The 19463-nt window shown below is 38.3% G+C and overlaps 1 protein-coding gene across 2 annotated transcripts in view; it reads right to left on the reverse strand.

The window, feature by feature from the left end:
- MCF2L (MCF.2 cell line derived transforming sequence like) overlaps positions 1–19098 on the reverse strand; it is a gene marked incomplete at both ends in the record, with an annotated part of 152814 nt that extends 133716 nt beyond the window's left edge. For both annotated transcript variants that reach the window (XM_080362882.1, XM_080362881.1), the window contains one exon: positions 18921–19098. In XM_080362882.1, coding sequence (XP_080219008.1) covers positions 18921–19098 — 178 coding nt within the window. The remainder of the gene's footprint in view (positions 1–18920) is intronic.
- Positions 19099–19463: the final 365 nt, after the last annotated feature.

Consider the following 19463-nt stretch of genomic DNA (forward strand, 5'->3'; position numbering starts at 1 on the left):
ATCACCAGCCCTAAATAAAAAAGGAAAGAAAAGGGAGACAGGACTGTTGATATGAAAGATCCAAACAGAAAATGCATTTTTAACATTTCAACCTCCTCTTGGCACCAGTTCTTCCTTCATGAAGCAAAGGGATTTTTCCCTTTTATTTTCCTGAATGACTGAGTCCTCTTGGTAATCAGCCCAGTTAGGCTTTATTATGTAAAGCATCTGGGATTTGAAACTGGGATTCATAAGCAGAGATGGCAGTATTCAGTTTTTGGCAACACCTCAGTCTTCCACAAGGAGAAAATTGTTCCTAGATTCACCATCTTCAGGAACACAGAGAACTTTGCATTGTATAAGTCATTACTTTGCAAATACATGCAGGAAGAAAAAAAAAAAAAAGTAAAAGTAGTTTTTTCATCTTAAAAACTTGACACTCAAACAGTTATATGAAGCCTGCGTATAGGCAGGGTTCAGGTAGGAACACAAACTAAAGAAGCCTTCAGATGTGCAGAAGCATTTAATAGCTGAATTCCACCAAAATTATGCCTTGTTTTCCTCATCTATTAATTTACCAAATCTCTATCGAGTCCTCAGTGTCAGATCAACCTCCATAATATTTTCCCTTGAGAAAGTGACCTACAGAAAGAAAGGTCTGGCGGCTGCTCTCCATGCTCCCTCATCTTAGCCACATGCAGGGACCAGGCTGAGGTGGTACCCAGACCAAGTACTCAGCAGTAAGGGAAAAGCTTCATCCTCACCCCACAGGTGCTCCCCTTCCTTTCTGTTATTGCTCAGGCTCATAGCTGAGAGAAATGCAATATACTCATTTCTATTTGTTGGCCTCTTCCCCAATTCAACCTGATCCTGCTACAGTCCAGCTCCCAGTACTTTCAGTCTTGTTCCCTAAACATCACTTTTCCCCTTATCCATTGCAATTTAGCCTCTCCTGAAAAAAAACCCAAAAACCAAAAAACAACCAACCAACCAACGAACACCAAACCAAATTAAAAAAAAACAAAAAACAAAAAATAAAAACCAAACCCACACAACAAACCAAAAAAATAAAGATTAATTCTTAAAGTTTAGCTTAGCCACTAATTCTTCCATAATTCATTTCTTCCATACCTGGTACCTCAGTTTCACACTAGAGCAGCATTCCTCATACTTCTATAAAATTTTCCAGTGAGGCTCTTCAGTCTGAATGAACTTAAACCAATTGACTAGATCAAGGGTTTCAATACTTCCTAGCATAACAGGTGGGCCTTCTTTTTTTCCAGCCTCCCTCGCTTGTATAAAGCAAATGAATGAAATATCATTTGAATCTCCTCTGCTGATCTTCTGTGTTTTTAAAGAGAGCTAATTTTCCCAGCAACTGCTTCATTCAATTTTCTTCTTGATTCTCCTCTTTTGCCACATGGGATTAAGTAATCACTGCAGAGCCAACAGCCTTGAAAGAGTTAATTTAGTGCAATACCTCCAATTGCCCCGGCTCAGCTGAGGGCTGCTCTGGCCCTTTCTTCCTCTCTAGTCTGAGGAGCTAAGCTACCCAGATGTGCCAGCAGCTGGACTACTCTAAAAGCAGGCATGGCAGTGAATGGATGTTGCCTTTTCGTCAGTGCAATTCCAAGAAAGACTCTACCTTTCTAAGTTTACTGAGGTCTCTTTATAGATGAAGGAAGCACTTTCTGTAGGAAGCCAGCAACACTAAAGATAGGAAGCATGTAGGTGAGTGGTGAAGGAACTTGCTGCAAACATAAATAATACATAAAGAAATAAAGTATCACTGTTATTTGCCTTGAAATGCTCCCACGGGTATGTATAATTAAAAGAAAGGCCACACAAGGGAAACTGTCATCCAACTCCTAAAAAAAAATGAAACCACAATACTTTGAATATATTAAAGAACAGAAATCAAGGAGCTTTTATTTTAGACAAATAGATATTTAAAGGTACCATGATAATGAAATAGGTAGTAAAGTCTGCAGAGGTTTCGTAGTCATATTCCCTGACAGAGTTAGTATTTGGTATTTAAATGCAGAAATGAAATCAATCCAGAAAACAAATATTTTGCTTTGTCTTGTCAGGGTGGTTTTCTTTTCAAAGGAAATGCAGGGTCAAAGGAAATGAGGAGTCTTTAATTTCTCACCCCCGAAAAAAAGTCAGTCCAATGTTTTTTAAAGCTCAAACAATTAAGGTCTTCTACAAAGTATCAGACTTCCAATCAGTCCGTGTTTGTGTGTGTTCATGTTCAGATTTGGAGTATTAAGAAAAGTTCAAGTTTTATTACATGTCTCACTTTGTAAAAATCACTATTCAAAAGGAACTGGCTATACACATAAAAGTTTAGCAGGTCTACTGTTCAAATGTCAGGGCTGATTTAAAACATTCTCAGGAAATTACTGTGTAACGGAATGTGATATTTATTATAACTGTCACTTACAATTGTTAATTTCACATACGATCAGCAATCTAAAAAGTATTCAGAATAAAAAAAGTAGGGTTTTCCCAGGACCATTCAATTTGATTGCACAGAATAAAAGTGAAGTGCTTATCCCTGAGGAGCAGGCTGACAACTTTTATCACAGATAAAGGACAGAGTAGAAAGATGCCCACTTTAATCTGAAACTTTTTTTTTAATGGGACTTATCTTAAAGTTTGACTGCCCTTTTCCAGTTTTACATCTTTCAAAATGTAGTATTTACTGGAGCTTTAGGGTGACAGAAAGCTTTTCCCTTTTTAGAAAAGGAAATAGAGCAATACTCAGGGAACATACTGAGGACATGGAAAAATGACATTTGTGGTTGGTCTGGGTGAGCTGCCCATCTCTGGCAGATGTGTCCCCCCAGGGCTACTCACTGTGCTGCCCTGGGTGCTGGGGCCTCCCTCCTTGACTGCACCCCAAGAGCTGGTCAAGGACTTGGCTGTGTCTTGATATAGAGCAGGAAAATTTAAGACATCTCAAAAAGTACCCAGGAATAGAAAAAATCATTTCCAACAACCACAAGGGTATTTAGCCTGCAACCAAAGAGGCCAAACCCCATACGAGATCTATCTTGCTGCAGAACGCTCGCCCTCACCGTATGTCCTGCAGTGGTGTCTTTGTCTTTCACAACAGAGCTTGAAAACTTCTCTGTGTAGGCTTCATTAACAGGCCAATTCCCCCATCTATTTTATCACATACAAGCCTCAGTAAATAAAATGCCATTATTTTTTTAGTCTGGTTATTTGTGTTGATGGATGCTTAATACAGGACAGAAAGACCAGGTCAGGTCTCATTAAAATTTGCAGGAGATTCCAGGTAGTGGAAAAAACGCCTCTGGAGGAAAAGAAAAAAGGCTTTTGCAGATAACTATAACTTTTTTCATTTCTTGACAAGCAAAAGCACTATGTCCAGTTCACAATGACTTCGGTTTTTTTAAATTAGAATATGAAATTATGAGATCTGAAAATGTTCACTATTTTTTCCATTTAATATTCTGCACAGAAGACGCTACTTCCCAAACCAGCCAAATTAAATTGATCTTTCCTAGGAGCAGGTCTGCACAACACCTCACTAGATGAGGGAAAACAAATGTTCTTCAGTTTTTAGTTCATCTGCCTTCATTATGGTAAAGCTGTCAGAAAGGAAGATGTCATTTAGGCTTCTTTACATTGTAAGCCATATCCAAACTACCATTTAATGCCTTCTTGAAACAGAAATATTGCTTTTTTGCTTTAATAGGCTTCTGAAAGTATTGCTTAGTTTTCTTGAAGGACCACAGTCCTGACTAGCTACTGCTTTTGAAATAAAAATGTAAGCATGCATGTATACATTCCTTTGTTATTTTGATTATGCACTGCTGTTGCTATTTCTTGTTTTCCCTCCTTCACTCTTGCAGCAATTTCCAATCCATAACAAAGATTCTTTTGTCAGTGACAAGCTTAACACAATGCAGTTTATTTTAACTTTTTTTGCCTTTAAAATGCAGTAAAAAGTGCTTTTTGACAAATCACCTATTACACATAAGTTGCATGGGCTTCAATTTCAAATAATTTTTAAGCTTTATAATGTCATCTTCTGAGTTGAGTCAATCACAGGCACAACCAAGAGCTGGCTCCATAAATCCACAAAGATTAACACAGAGGGACAGGTTCCTAGAGATACTCATCCCCAGAGCACCACATGCCATTTTTTCTCCAGCTCACAAGACATGTTTGTTTCTAACCCCATCCAATGCTGTCAGGTCAGCTGCATAGTTACTGGTAACTAATAACCTCCATGATGCACCAAATGGTACACCAAATATCTTCAATATCTTCAAATATCGTCAATACTGATATTCTCAACTGTCCTGTCCTGCACTTCTGCCACCCATTTGCATTTACTGATCAGATGTAGCTACTACATCAAGATTGATCTGTAGCACAGGGTTCCTTCAAAAGCTCAGTAGCAGAAGGACTACTGAAGCAGTTACACAATTTGGATGTGCTGATTCAAAGAGCATATCTACAATGCTGGTTTTGGTTCATCTCCAGTCAGATGTTAACATGCAGATGATAACATTAAAAAAAATATTATTTAATAAAAAAATTCAGAAGTACACAAAAATTTCCAAGAATGTAAAGGAAAAATATATTAATGTGTCAGGCAAAAAACCCCACAGCATCTCACACTATTTTGTTGTATGTTGTGATATATTTGTCATACCATACAATGCTTCGGCGTGATTATTGTTGGTGTTAGGCCTGGAAAGGACATCAAGGAAATAAATAATTATGCTACCATATGCCCCTTTCTAAGACAGCAGATGTATAATGGACCACTCTCCAATCATGGTCCTGTGTGTTCCATGGCAATGCCTGCATCTCTGAAGGAGAACGTTTTGATCCTCTTCACCATTCCCACCTGTGTACCCCAGAGGAAGAGCATTTTCAAAGACAAATACTGTCCATGTATCAGCAGAGCACAGATGAGCAGCAGAGAGAGCAAGGAGGCTAGAATTATGAAATATAATTTAAAAGCTGTGATTCCAAAGGGTAGCATATAGAGGAGGCTTGAGGATACCAGGTAACATGCACTGGAATGCCTAGCTTGAAACTTTAGCTAGACTACAGCAACATATGTTGAAAGGAAAACTCTCTTTGGTCACGAGACTGATCTGCATTAGCATCCTCCTAAGAGTCATTTACTTCCTTCAGGATCTTGACCAGCCCTTTAAAGAAACAAACAGACATTAAGGAAATAGTCACCTTTGCATCTGTAGTTATTCATACAGTTTGATCTGCCATTGCTAGGATCACCTGCCACAAAAGCAAAAAATCACTAAGTAACTTTGTCTGGAAAGCTCCACTGGGTAAAAACAAAGAAATCCATAAAAACAAACAACTTAGCAAACAATGTTTGAGATATTATCAAATACACAAGTCTGATATTCTCTACCTATCCAAAAGCTTTCCATAACATGCTACCTGTAAAAACTGTTACCCTACTTCATCTTTCTAAAGACCAGATTTCTCTTCACTGTCACATGCATCTGCAAATGGGATGTCTTGTAGAATAATTAGCACTGGTGTAGTGATGGGTTGCAGTCAAAGAGTTCTCAAAAAGTAGAAGTAGTTTTGTTATTAGATGGTTTAACTTCAATTATATTGCTTTCATGGGACTAGGCAACATGCTGTTCAAGGACCTGCACTACTTGCTTTACAATAGAATGAATACTTTTGTATTAATTTTCTAGGTCTTTAAATGTGTAGAGACAACACGGAAGGGTAGGACAGGATTCAGAAGATAGATCAGGAATAACAGCTGACATACAAATAATTCTTTCACTCCTGTTCCTTTCCTTCCTCTCCCCTGACATTTATAAAAGAGTATTTAAAACTAAAGACTGATTTCTCATGGAAAAAGACAGTATCTGCCTGCTCTCCCCAACTCCCAAACTAGGCTGTTTGTATACACAGAGCACATGGACTATTCTAATGTAATATTACTAATCTGGAGCACCCAAAGCAAAAAGTAACAAAAGAAAGTCCACGAAAACTTCACTTCAAGTTCTTTCTAAGGAAAGAACTCTTTAAAAACATATACCTCAGCAATGACAGGCAACATTATCTGTATGGAAAATACAGTAAGGTCTCAGACTGAAATGTTTAATATTCATGAATAAAATATCAAAAGCAAAGGGCCTAGTGACTAAACTTGTATATAATTTCATGTGAACAGCTGTCCCCTTTCAGAGAGGAAAAGAAGTTTATGAAATATTTTAAAGCCTGTTTCAGTAAGCAAACCCACCATGGAATCACTGCAAGATGTTTCTATAATATTAGACAAGCTACAGCTAATGTTTTTTCAACCTGTGTTAAAAGTGTTTTTCTATACAGCATAGTCTTCTCAGTGCCATGTCCAGTATATATAGCAAACCATTCTACTAACAAAAAGACAGTTGCAAATGTGACCTCTACCTCACTTACTTGTGACCCAGGTACACACATGAAGATACATTAAACATACCTGCTGAAAAACAATCTAATTCTTATGCAATACTTGCTTAACAGAGCTTCTCTTTCTTAAAGTACAATAATACAAGTATGTTTTAAATTAATTCTTCCTGATATGCTCACACAACCACACTGTTGCACAGATTTGTTTTTGGCTTGAACAGTTGAAGCTAATCATAAGCATCACTTAAATCTTTTAACACATTATATGAAATCATCCTCCTCTTACAGCCAGAACAAAAATACATGAGAACACATACATGCATCCCATACTGAGTTAATTAAATAAATTACGAATAAACCCAATCTCATGCCAAAATGCTATTATGAGGCAAATGTACCAGCAATTGCTTTCAGCAGCTCTCTGATCTCCAACTCCAAAAACCAGCTAAGACTGCAATAATATGCAAACAATAGCATTGAACTTTAAAAGGCAAGACTTTAAAAATAAGTATTCAGAAAACTAGGTGCTGTCTGTAATTAAATATAAACACACAATCCATGTTTAGACTTGAAAAGAAAGACCAACCTTTCTTCTTGTTCTGTCCAAAATCCAAAGCATGTCACACATCTCCTTTGATCAGGTGTTTTATGCGAGAACAGCGTAAACAACACAGCATTTGAGAAACACACATAGTAAAAAGGTCCAAGTGTGCATGTTCAACTCTTCTCAAATGCAGATAAATACACAGGCTCAGTGCAGTTCATTTAGCTTTTGCAGTGAATTTGTTTCCAAGGAAACCAATAGGTGCAGATGTTTTCCCATATAACAGGAAAATTCAGCAGATTACTCATTTACTCAATATCTTATTCATTCATTTTTTCTGACCAATAGCAAACTATTCCTCAGACTCTGTTAGAAGACCAGACTGCATTTAAAAAGAAAAACAAAGCGCCTTCCCTATACATAAACTTACTGAGCAGGTGTTGCTAAAGGACGCATGTCACCTTAAAAAGAATAAAGAGGAAAACATTTACAGTCTCCTCTCCCAAAGAGACTTGCCTCCCTTGCTTTGTCTCCTTCAACAAGAGTGTGCCAAACCCACCCTGTTTCCAGAGCTTTCATCCTAAAAGATGCTCCAACAACTTGGCAAGGTCCCAGCTTCCAAGGGACAATGCTGACTTAGAGAGCTATGGGAATGCCTATCCTTACCATATGGTATAGCTTTGCAAAACTGTATTGTGCTATAGAAGCATCATCACAACCAACATGATTTATGCTTCTTAGGATAATAGTACAAAATCTGAATATTTACTAAAGCCACAATGGAGATGCAGGGTAGCAAATCTACATTCCTTGCAGTTCTTCCACAGGACATTAAACCTATAACTCAAAGTTGCAAACGCAATGCTTCCTTCTCATTCAGGCTGCAGATTCCCAAGCTGATGTATATAAAACAAAACACCATGGACACTACTTTAAGTTAGACCTCTTTTCTCTCTGGATAAGATTCGGGAATACTTACTATACCTTCTGGGCTCTGAAAGCTTTTTTCCCCCTTGTCCTCTTTCAGTGTTACTGATTCAACAGCAACATCTACTGGGCACGGAAGAGAAAGATTGAATTTCTTACAAGAGATTAAAGGGCCAGGCACAGTAGCAGAAAATGACTACAGCACTCACCTCTGGATACTTCTGCATCCTGGTCACTGCAAAACCAGAACTGAAAAGAACAACATTTTAAAATATGCATTTTCTCTCTCCTGACCTCTCCAAAAGGAAAATAAACACAACAAAAAGATGGATAAAAGAATAGCAGTGACTTCTGGTTGCCATTTGGAGACACTGTATTTATATTACATCTTCTAGGAATATTAGATACACTAGGCCAACAGAACCAGTTGACAGACATTCTGCCAGTAAAGGCACTCAATCAGTCTTCAAGTTCATGCAATGAAGAGGTTTATTATGCATCTTTTTTGCTCTTTAACTCTGTTTTTCCCTCAAAAACACACAACCAAACAGCAGTGACTAATAAGCAGCCAGATCAGACCAAGCAAAAGTTCTGCAAAACTCCATGGAGAACAAGATGATCCCACGTGAACCTATTAAATGCTAAGAACAAGAATCCCAAAGAACTTTGGTCTAATGACACCCAGCATTTGCCTTCCATAACAGAATCTGCTGGGGTCTAAATTCCTCAAGTAGAGCACAGGAAGAATTGAGGCTTTGTGAGAAGGACCCAGGATAATCCAAGTCTCTGGCAGGTTCCACCTAAGCAAATCAAAGTCAACAACAGAGGAGTAACTGAGATCCATCCCTCTTTCTGTAAAGAGTGACATTTCATCTGCCTGCTAAAAGGCACATATCATGATCAGGGTTCACAGTCACAGCCCTTGCCTGGCTTTTGACATCTACACAATTCCTTCTCTTAAAACGCAGTCAGATGAGAACATGATCCCTACTACAAGCACTGATTATGCATCACATTTAAAGCGATTTTTTATTAGATGGATGAATGCAAACAGCACAAAACTCAAGACTCCCATTTTACAAGTTAGGGCCTCACTCAGCAGGTAACCAAGTTTCCCTTTACTACCAGCACCCTGGTCTCATGAATCTTGGCTCCTTCAAGACAGTGTCTTCACCCAGACGGTCAGCTGGGCTTCCACCCAGCCCTCTTGGCTGAGGAGGAAACCAAAGTGCACCCTCTTTTTCTCAGCAAGTGCTCCAATCACTTTGTGCTATGACATACGTTGGGAACCCCAAAGTCTCTGTATCCAGCCTGCACGAAGCTGACCCTCCTATCTTTTGAGAAGCTCAGCAAGGTGTAGAGTGGGCACATGTAGCAGCTTAAGAAAACAGCACACATGAAACTGTAGACAGCCTTCTCAAGAAGGCAGCAGGTCTGAGTGAAGCCAAGGGGACCCATCAGCCCCAGGAAGCCCAATCTTCACCAGCAAAACTACTAAAGGAATTACAAAGAGAATGAGGGACACCCTCTTGGACCTAAAATACCTAAATGCTACCAATGTCCCCGAAACATTAGCACTGCTCTCTCCTTGGTGAGGCTGGTGAGCCTCTTCACTGTAGCACAGTGAACAAAAGCAAGCCCAGCAGCCCTGCTGGAACCCCACCAGTTGGTAAAATGGGAAAACAACCCAGCTGCTCCCTTTGGGATCAGTCCTGGCTGCACACACATATGCCAGTGTGATACCTTCTATAATCTCATTTATAGCCTTCCTATGTAAATTTGTTTTTCAACAGTGAAAAGAGTAGATTTCCGTGGAACAAAATATGCCGGGTGTGCAATAAAATGCATCATACTGTTGCTCAGAGCTGGAATGATACAAAAGTACACTACAGTGTGCAGATGGAATGGCAAATTTCTACATGTAATATAGTTCTTGAATATATAGTATACTTTCTGTAATAAGAAGCGTTTCTCAAAATGAGCAATAAAAGGGAGGGGGTAAAAAAAAAATAAAGACAGCTTCCTTAACATGTAACAGGGCCTTTTTGCAGTATTTTTTTCCTCATTCCTCTGACCGCAAGCCCTGCCTATGTGGAAAAAGAAACTTCCAGGATGCCTCCTGGGAAAAACCCTTTCTTCAGCACACAGAGTGCTAGCGAAGAGGACTTCAGGCAGCATTAAGGGAACTGATTCTGCTTTAGACCCACCAGCCTCGTTCCAACTGGATTTTTTGACAAGTCCTGGGAGCATTATGAAGGTCTCCAGCACCTTCTCTGCAAATACACAACATCTTGCGTGTATCCACACACCTTACTGGAAAGAGAAGCTGCTGGCAAGACTGCCTGGTTTTTCAGGGACCTGCTCACCACTTCTCAGAAACCTCAGCAGAAGTGGCATTGATATCGTTACTCTGGAAACTTCACCTTTTGGACAGGTCTTTTTGACAGCAGTTAATCCCAGGCACCTTATTTTCTGCTGCACCTTATTTGCGGCTGCTGCTTTCCCTAACAAAAAAATCAAGTCAATCCACCATTTTCAGTGTAGCTCTTTTGCCCCAAGATGATTCTTGGAAGGAAGTCACACATGGCACAGGGCTACCAGAGAACCTTCCTTCTCTCTCTGCCTGCCTCCCTCCCTCCTTCCACACATTTAATAATTACCAAAAGTATATTTCCCCAGGTAAACCTTTGCAAAACAGGTCACACAAATTTGACAGCAGTAAGCTTAATTGACAGACTCCAGATGCAATATCTAATTCATTTCCCTCCTTCTCTCTACATAAAAAGTTTAGTAATAGTTAATGGAAGAAGTATTAATCTGTTCAATAATTGGTTTAGATTATATTTTTAGACTACAGGCAATAATCTAATTATGTGCAAGAAATAATTTTGAAGAATTGCAATTTTTCTAATGTACTTTATGATCAACAAACAGGCTGAAGCAGATCTGACAAGCTAAGAAAATAGAACTGCTCACCAAGTAATTTAAATTGCATGTCCAAATTAAATGAACTCTCTTCAGCCTCTAGCTATTAAAACAAACACAATACCTTTAGCTAGAGGAAAAGGTTTTCCTTTGACAGCTGGCCATTTAACCAATTCTAGTTAACTCTAAAACAGTTCAACTTTCAACAGTAAAGAAACCCAGCCACATCAGTATGCATCTAGTCTACAGTTTGTACCTGTGAACAAAAGGAGTTCCTAGACAGCTGTCTATTTTCAGTGGTAGATTTCTATGCACCTTGCATGTTGGAGCTATAGCAAAATGCAAAAATAGACTTTAAAAAAAACAACTTTACTTAATTCATTATTTCCCAATATTTCTGTTATCAAAGCTCTCTCCTCCCGTGTACTAATGGTTTGACATTCTAAACACTCAAAGAGGGTGCATTGATTAACCTCATCAAATCCATGCATTTGCATGAAACAGGGTAAGTGATTCCTTCATGCCAGAGGCAACAACTGAACTCAGCAGCTAATCTAGGTATTAGCTATAAGAGAGGCAAAGCAATTCATTTCCATGACAAAAGGTCCAGCTGGAAGCCAGTGAGTTATTGTAACCCACTACTCTTTACCCTACAGATGTGTAGGTGACACTGAAATGATCATTAAGGTAGCATGTGCAACCTTGTAGCTCAGATAGTTTCTACTGCACCTATGCTAGACCTACTGTTTACATTCACAACTTCTCCATCTTCATGGCCTTAGGAATACGTGCCAAAGCCAGCAAGCAGTCCCACTACAGAAGCAGAGGGCATAAGCAAGGAAGAACTCTAAACTTGCCATGCGTCTGCTCTTCATTACACGGGAGGCACATCAGAAGCATGAGATGTCAAAGGTCATGTATTACCTTGTCAGAAGAATAAGGCAGTTTCTGTAACAGAGTTTGGTTTGGTTTGTTTTCCTGTTGAGATATTATAATCAAGCAGAGTTACAAAGATATTCACTGCCTACAGATGCAGAAAAATGGGATTTACAGAATGCTTGAATAGGTTAGACATGTAACCCCTGCTGAATTTCAATTACACTTGCTGCTTAGGCACTTTTCCAATTTCTTTGGAGCCACCTGAGGCACCAAAAGCACAAAGGTACTCATGTCAGGGACTAAACAGAATTGACAAAGCTTTCCTACTCTAGTGTCAGCATGTATCTAATGTTTCATCTTGCATGGAGAATATCTGAAAGGTGAAACATGATTTAAATCAACAGAGAAAGGTTCATTGCATCCAGATGGATCACAAAAGTTATTAATTTTCATAATGAACTAAATGTTATTGCTTTCTCTTATGATTTAACAGCCATATATTTCAAGTAGATTATAAACAACAGGACATCTATGACTATGTAATATTAAATATATAAACCTAAGAAAGTTGTATTACCTTTTACTAGCTTAATATTGCCAGAGAATAACTTCATACCCCTCTACATGCTGTAAAAATGCCACTATTTGAAGAAACTCCAAATTTCAGTTTGCGTGCATCATGTCTTACCATGAGTGTGTTTTGAACACCACGCAGAACAAAGCAGGTACAGCTTCCCCCAGCTCAATCTGATAAAGTTCTTGCTTCTTTGTACAGATCATTGGTGTTTGCCTCTCCCTTGGCAAGGAGCTCCCCAAGCACACAACTGAAGGGCAGCAAAGCAAAGGCAGCCAGGCTGGCAGAGCCCCAGCTACACCTCCCAGGTTAACATCATCTCACAGCTAACAAGGAACCCCAGCCAAACTATTTGTGAAAAGCAAAAGACTCTCTAGGAAATGGGAGAATGGAAAGGGAAAAATAACAAATGCTGTGGCTGGGCTGCTTATTACAAACAGAAAACAGGGACAAAGTAGAAGTGCAACGATAAAGAAATGGTGTTTCCAATACACCTAACACACCATTAAAAGTTGTCATGAATCAGTATAAGTCACTGCAGCACACAGTAGTTGGACCTTCCCCCTAAAATCTTTCTCAGTTGGGTTCAGGGAATTTTGAAGGAGAACAAAAACAACAACAACAACAACAACAAAATTAACACAAAACCAACACAAAACCAAAAACACACAAGAAAACCCAAAACAAAACAAACAAAAAACCCCAAACAAACAAACAAAAGGTGACTAGTAGTTAATAAAGGCTAAGAGTAATTTCAGGCAGCACTATTTACTGAAAATGTCATCTTTTTTTTTAAGCTTCATTCTTCCTCTGTTACTGTATGAAATACCCATACATGTGGGAAAAGCAAACAGCAGTTGAAATGAAAATTGATCAAGTGTGGCACCAAGTTAAAGATATATATGTATCTATATAGATAGATAGATATCAACACACAAATATGCACACATGCACTGAATTTAATTGCTGACATTACTGGAATACCTCTCCTCATTTTTAGCTGGAAATGCCTTTTCACACTAATGGAGCTTTTATGTTCTAAGTTCCTGAACTGAATGCTGCTAACTCAACAAGAAGCTATTTTTATATATTCCGTATTTGCTGTAATTCCCAGGAAAGAAGGAATTAGAGTAAGATGTTTAATATTAATTTCATTTAAGAGGCTGGTTAACCTGCATAGCTTAGAAGTTTTAAGATTTAAATCCTGACAAGACTTTACGGATTTTAATCAAGCTGGGATTTCATTGCTCTATTACTTGAGGCAGCAACACAACACAGATGAAGTTTAACATGCAAAGGTTCTCCTATGTTGTTAGACAGATTATTCCAATTAGCTTTAAACATGTCTCATTTTGAGAAGTTAAACTCATAAAAATTTGCCAAATTCCTTCAACAGAAATTCAGTTTTAATATAAAGCAGCTCTTTTAGCTAATAAACTCATAAAAACATTGGCTTACAAACACATACTGAGACTGATAGTGGTCCTACAGCAGCCAGTAAATTAACAGACTTGTAAAGACATTTATTTATAAAATTGAGTTCTGCTGTAAGCAAATAGCCTCAACACTGAGAAATGCTAACTGTGCACACATAATATCTGCTCTATCTTCCTTGGACGTGCACTTCACATCAAAGTACTAGTACCAAACAGAAAGCTCAGCATGGATATACTCAAAAGCTCCCACAGTAAAATTCAGCGGGTTCTTTAGGGACAACCCACTGCCACCAGGCAGACAAAAAGCAGCAAACACTTTGCCAACAGTTACGGTGATCCCAGTTTTACGTTCATAAAAAAGAAACCAAATCCCTAGTCCACTCTCCTTGAGCATTATGACAGATGCCACCAGGGACAGCAGTAGCTGTATTATAGCTTAGGGACTCCTCCTTAGAAGACTCCTGTCTTCTTTTTAAAAGCAAAAAAGGTCATGGGCTTTTTAGCATCTATATGGACAGGCTGAGAATTCTAGAATGCCATCTTCGTTCCACAGAAGACGCACCAATGTTAATCAGATGACAGCACGCTGTCGTCACTCCCACGAAAAAAGGTCTTGTTGCAGCTGCACAAATCTCCAAATGCCTTTTGGTCTTGACTTTCTTTTTTGAGTATGCAAACAACTTCATCAACAATACTTAGTATGACATTCATAGCCTCATTTTCTACATATACCGGGTAAGGGTATTAATCTAGTTTATCAGTAATCCTTTGAAAGAAGCTTTTCATCCAGTTTTTACTTGAGGTATAGTGTAATGTTCACAGCTTTGCAGATTAAAATGAAAGCTCCAGTGAGATGCTGAACATGATAAAGCGCTTGGAGAATATAAGATAGCTCCAAGAATCAAGGAACTTTCCAAATACATCACATAAATGGAGGGCTTCTACCCCCAAAATGCTCTGGTTTAATCCTGGCACTCTTGGAATTACCAATTAAAGCAGCTTCTAAGAGATAATTTCTAGTTGCTTAATTTTTAGTTAAGTTCTTTAAAAGGTTGTATTTGTAGACATCAAGGAATTGAATGGACTTGATCCAAAAAGCATTAGCTACCGTTTTTTCTGAAAAGTCACATAATTTACAACAGTATAATTATTATAACAATGAACACCTACAATGTTTCCCTCATACGTTACTACTGAAATTTTGTATTCATAGAGTTGTGTCTAGTGGAAAGAAGTGGCTAATTAGTATAACTGAAGTTATACTCTGGGTTCAGAGTATAACTGGAGTTACCCAGATGCACAAGTGTTTCAGAGGCAGCATGTTGTTGCCTTTTTCCCTCCCTCTGATGAAGATGATGAGCTATCAGTGGTCTTCATAACATAACCTGACCAGACTGTTCCATACAGTGATGTTGTAGCAGGTGTATAATTCAGTTGAAGCTGTCAGCTTCATAATGCCATTGAGCAGTGCCTAAAAGGTGTTTACATATGGAAAACAATGCAATTTTACACTTTGAGATGATACCAAGCACTTTTCTTTCCAAGAGCTTGTGGATGTAACAGGACCATTTCAAGTGCCTGTGAGTGCAACAGCTGACACAGCACTGTTACAAGCGTTAGAATTGGCACATCACAGTCACTGTTTTTTCAGCTGCCTTGTAATTGTTAGGATTTTTGCATGAAAAAACACATAAAAGGTTAAAGGGACACCCATCTTATAATTAATAATGTTTAAAAAAGAATTTTTCTACCCATAAAGTCTTCTTAGGTAAGTTTGGAGCATGTAAACTTCAGACATAGCAGTCAGCAGTCACCTGGATCCTTGATTCCTCAAAACCTGGGCAGTGTCACCATAGTTCCCTTACTTTTTTATAAAAGCTTTGACTGTAGCACCCTCACGGCTGTTTGCTACAACACCAGCAATCACAGTTCCCAAGATGTCACACCACCAAATCTTCATACCACAAGAGGTTTCCTCTGCGTCCCTACTGCTTTAGCATCTGGGCAGGAGGCTAAAAAACTCTGTGAAAAGATCATTCCAGATCTGTTTGGAATACGAATGGAGGAAAAACCAACCCCAACCAGGCAGAACAATAAAACATGCACTAAGAAAACACAGAAATACTGGATTTTTTGTTTCTTTTAATTTTTAAAGACCTCATGCCTGTCTTCTATGCTTTCCATTTTCTGGCCTCTTCTGAAGACAAGAATGTATTACGTACATAATTTGAAATGAGGCAATAGCACACACAAGTTGGTCGGACATTATCATGCTTCCATCTCAGCTGTGCTCTGCCTCAAGCAGAATTTTGCATGCTGCTTCATCTGTAGCTTTCAAATTAGGCTTTCAAGCCTTCCACGATGGCACATATTCTCAAGCAAAAACGTGTAAACTCACAGACACAATGAAGATCTGATCTTAATTATAACTTCTAGGAAATTACTGAAGTAAAAATATTGCTATTAATATAGTACCAATGGCACAGCAGATGAGTTCCTGGGGAGAGAACAGAAAACTTCAGCAAAAGCAACATATGGTTTAACTAAGAAGAGCAGCAAGATGCTCTCCATCCTACAGTATTATTAGTCTGCATGAGAAACTAAGAACCCTCACATTTGCTTACAGCAGCAAAAATTTAAGAAGGGAAGAGACTCCAACAACATTGCTGACATTATTTTCCACAGTAGCATTTATCTTTCTGCCTTTTCCCACCAGAAGACTAAATTCACAGTACAAGGCACTATGGCTTTCTTTACCAACTGAAAAATACTTGCTGCTTTTCCTGATATAAGTACTCGAATAACTATTAGAACTAGAGCAAAACAACTGCTCATCCCACAATATACCCAACATACAAATTGCCCATTTTAAACATTCACCACGTTACGCTGCTGTAGTTCTTTTCTGAGAAGATTCTTTTTGTCGGTCCCTTGAAGGAGTCAGAAAATATTAACATCCAAATTGTATCAAGTAAGAGCAGTAATTTGTGAAAAATCAAAACCCAATGAAATGGCCACAAGCACAATGATTCATTCAATCCTCGATACTACCTTTCTATGTCAGAACAGTTATGACACAGAAAAAGTTTTCATACTGCTTTCAGTTTTGAAGTTAAATAACTTTACTAGAAAATGAGCTGCAACTAAGTTTCTCATGCCTACCTCTAGGAAAGCTCTTTCCCCACTCCACATATAGTTGTCTTCTTCAAGTCAAAAGAAAACAAACATATATATTTTTTTTAAAACTATATCTCACTTCTTCCAAGCACAAAGAGTATTATCAGGTGCTTTCCAGTTTTTATTAACAGCTTTCAATTCAGATTTCAAGGCAGGCACAGATGTAATCCTCAATGAAAAATTTGCTACATCTCAAGCCAGGAAACATAGTCCAGAACTTTTTTCACTAAACCTCATATTCTTTTCACATGGACTTCAGTGGCAGGACAGCAGCCACAGCTAAAAGGTGATATTAGCATAGCCACATATGTGCAGGTTGTTATGGGTGCTATGCAGAATGTATATACACTCACTTCCTGGTTTGCCTTCACTGTATTTGTTCTGATCTGTGTAGCTTATTAAGCTTCCTCTATAGATCTACCAGTCAACCATTGATTCACTGTTGATACACATGTACCTTAGTCTGAACCTAACACAGCTCTTCCCTGAATTGTGGAAAGGAAGAGTAGCAATTTACCATTTTAAATCCTCCAGATGACAAAAGACAGAACTACCCTTCCTCTGACTTTATACTCCAAACCTTTCCAGGACTTGTTTGTTTCTTCTTCTATCACAGAAGCACCATACTAAAAAAAATACCAAAACCTTCTTGATATCTCTTAGCCTAGCTCAAAGCACTAAGAAGGAATCAAGCCCACCTAGCTGACTCCCAGCGGTGCTTCGTTTCACTGGAGATTTCATTAAGAACAGACTAGAGAGCACACAAGCTGTTTAAGCGGTCTGTTTAACAATCCCCGCAATTAGGTCTAAATCTCTGCAGAAATTGAGTTCACGTTTTCTTGTTCTTATTCAATTAGATATAAAGAAGAAAATTAAAACAAGCAGATGTCCACATTCTTCCATAACTTACAAAGATCTCCACTAAAAAGTAAGGATATGTGTGCTCTCCCTTATGTTTTCTCTTGTAGTCTAGATACACCCTCCTCATTTCCACAAAAGTTGTATTTTGTAAACCTCTGCTCAATCCTGACGTCCTCCTCTGGAATTCCTGCAGTTTTGGTGTGGGGTTTTTGTTGCTGTTGTTTTTGTTTGTTTAATATTTCCTTGTTGCCCTCAAAAGAAATCTCATATTCTGGCTGAGACCTCATTAGTATACAAATCAAATGGTTACTCTAGTAACTACTTCCCGGTAAGCCCCAGCAGAATATGAACCATTCTGTAGTAGCACCAACATCATTAGCTCATCCAGGCTGAAAGAATCTTTTTTGCTTTTATTACAAAGGAGTCGTATCCTGCCTTGTAATTGTACACTAAATGCAAACCAGCATTTTAGTGAATTTCACCTTTCTGGTTTTGGATCATCTTTCCAGCTTAGAGAGGTTTGCATGAATATGTGTAGATATTTGATATTTTTTTAACTATCTAGAAGGCTTTTTAAAAATGTATTTAACGAAATGAAGCTGTGTTAATAAAGACTAGTCACTCTCAGATGCAACTGCTAATCAAATCGTAGAATTAGAGTCCATCTGCACTAGTACCAAGGCAAAGGTCACATAATTCATATACGAATGTAACAGCCTCCTGCATGGGTAAATATCAGATCAGATGGTACCAGAAAAAAAAAGTATTCTTAATCCCTGGAACTATAAACTAGCACTCAGAGTTTTCTGCAACAAAGGCGATGTGATAAGGTGCAGAGGTATTTTGTACTTGATTCTCAGCAGTTTCTCTAGAGTGCGATTTTAACACTGTAGGAAGGTAGGTCAGGTTTCTCCGGGATGACTATTTTTTGCAAATCAATTAATTTATGGAATTATTTTAATTTCTTAGAACGCGCATCAGCCCTCCTGAGTAAAGGTCTTCACTGGCCGCTGTTAAACATTTGTTTTCGTGGTGACGTCAGGCTCCTCCAAGTGAATACTCAGCTATTCTTTAGGCTCCCTGCCCTACTCTTATTGCTAGTGATGAGACACTATTGCTAAAATTCTTAAAGCCATCAGTCATCTTCTTAACACAGTTTGGCAGCTTCCAAAATATACTGTATTTTTCTCACCTGCTGTGGTTTCTGGCACCTCCTGCTTATCTCGCACAAGCTGCATGATATCTGACACCACAACACGATGGTTTGTATCTTCTTCTTTTTCTTCATTAGACTGGTTGGTTGTTGCAAAACAGTTGCAGCTTCCAGTTTCTTTACAGGGGATCAACCTCCAGTACCAGTAGTGAGACATGAAAATGTTGTAGGTTGATTTCTGAAATTAAGAGAAAAGAAGAAAATTTTCTGCAAGAATAAAACCTAGCAACTTGAAAGAAAAGGCTCAAATAATGTTAAATAATGTTGACAGTTACATACAGATTATCATATTTTTTATTTTATTTAAAGAAAAAATACAGTTTATAATAGCCATTTATGGTACCATGTGCAGTCCATAAAAACCATCTGTGGTATTGTACCCAAAATCAAAACTTCAAGAGTCCCATGTAGTTTCTCAAATGCTTATACTGTAGGGCAGGGAGCTAATCACAAAAATACAAACAAAAATCCCACAAAACAAACAAACATCACACAATACAAAACAACAACAAAACAATAACA

Source organism: Nesoenas mayeri (assembly GCF_963082525.1).
Source record: "Nesoenas mayeri genome assembly, chromosome: 1".
Lineage (NCBI taxonomy): Eukaryota > Metazoa > Chordata > Aves > Columbiformes > Columbidae > Nesoenas > Nesoenas mayeri.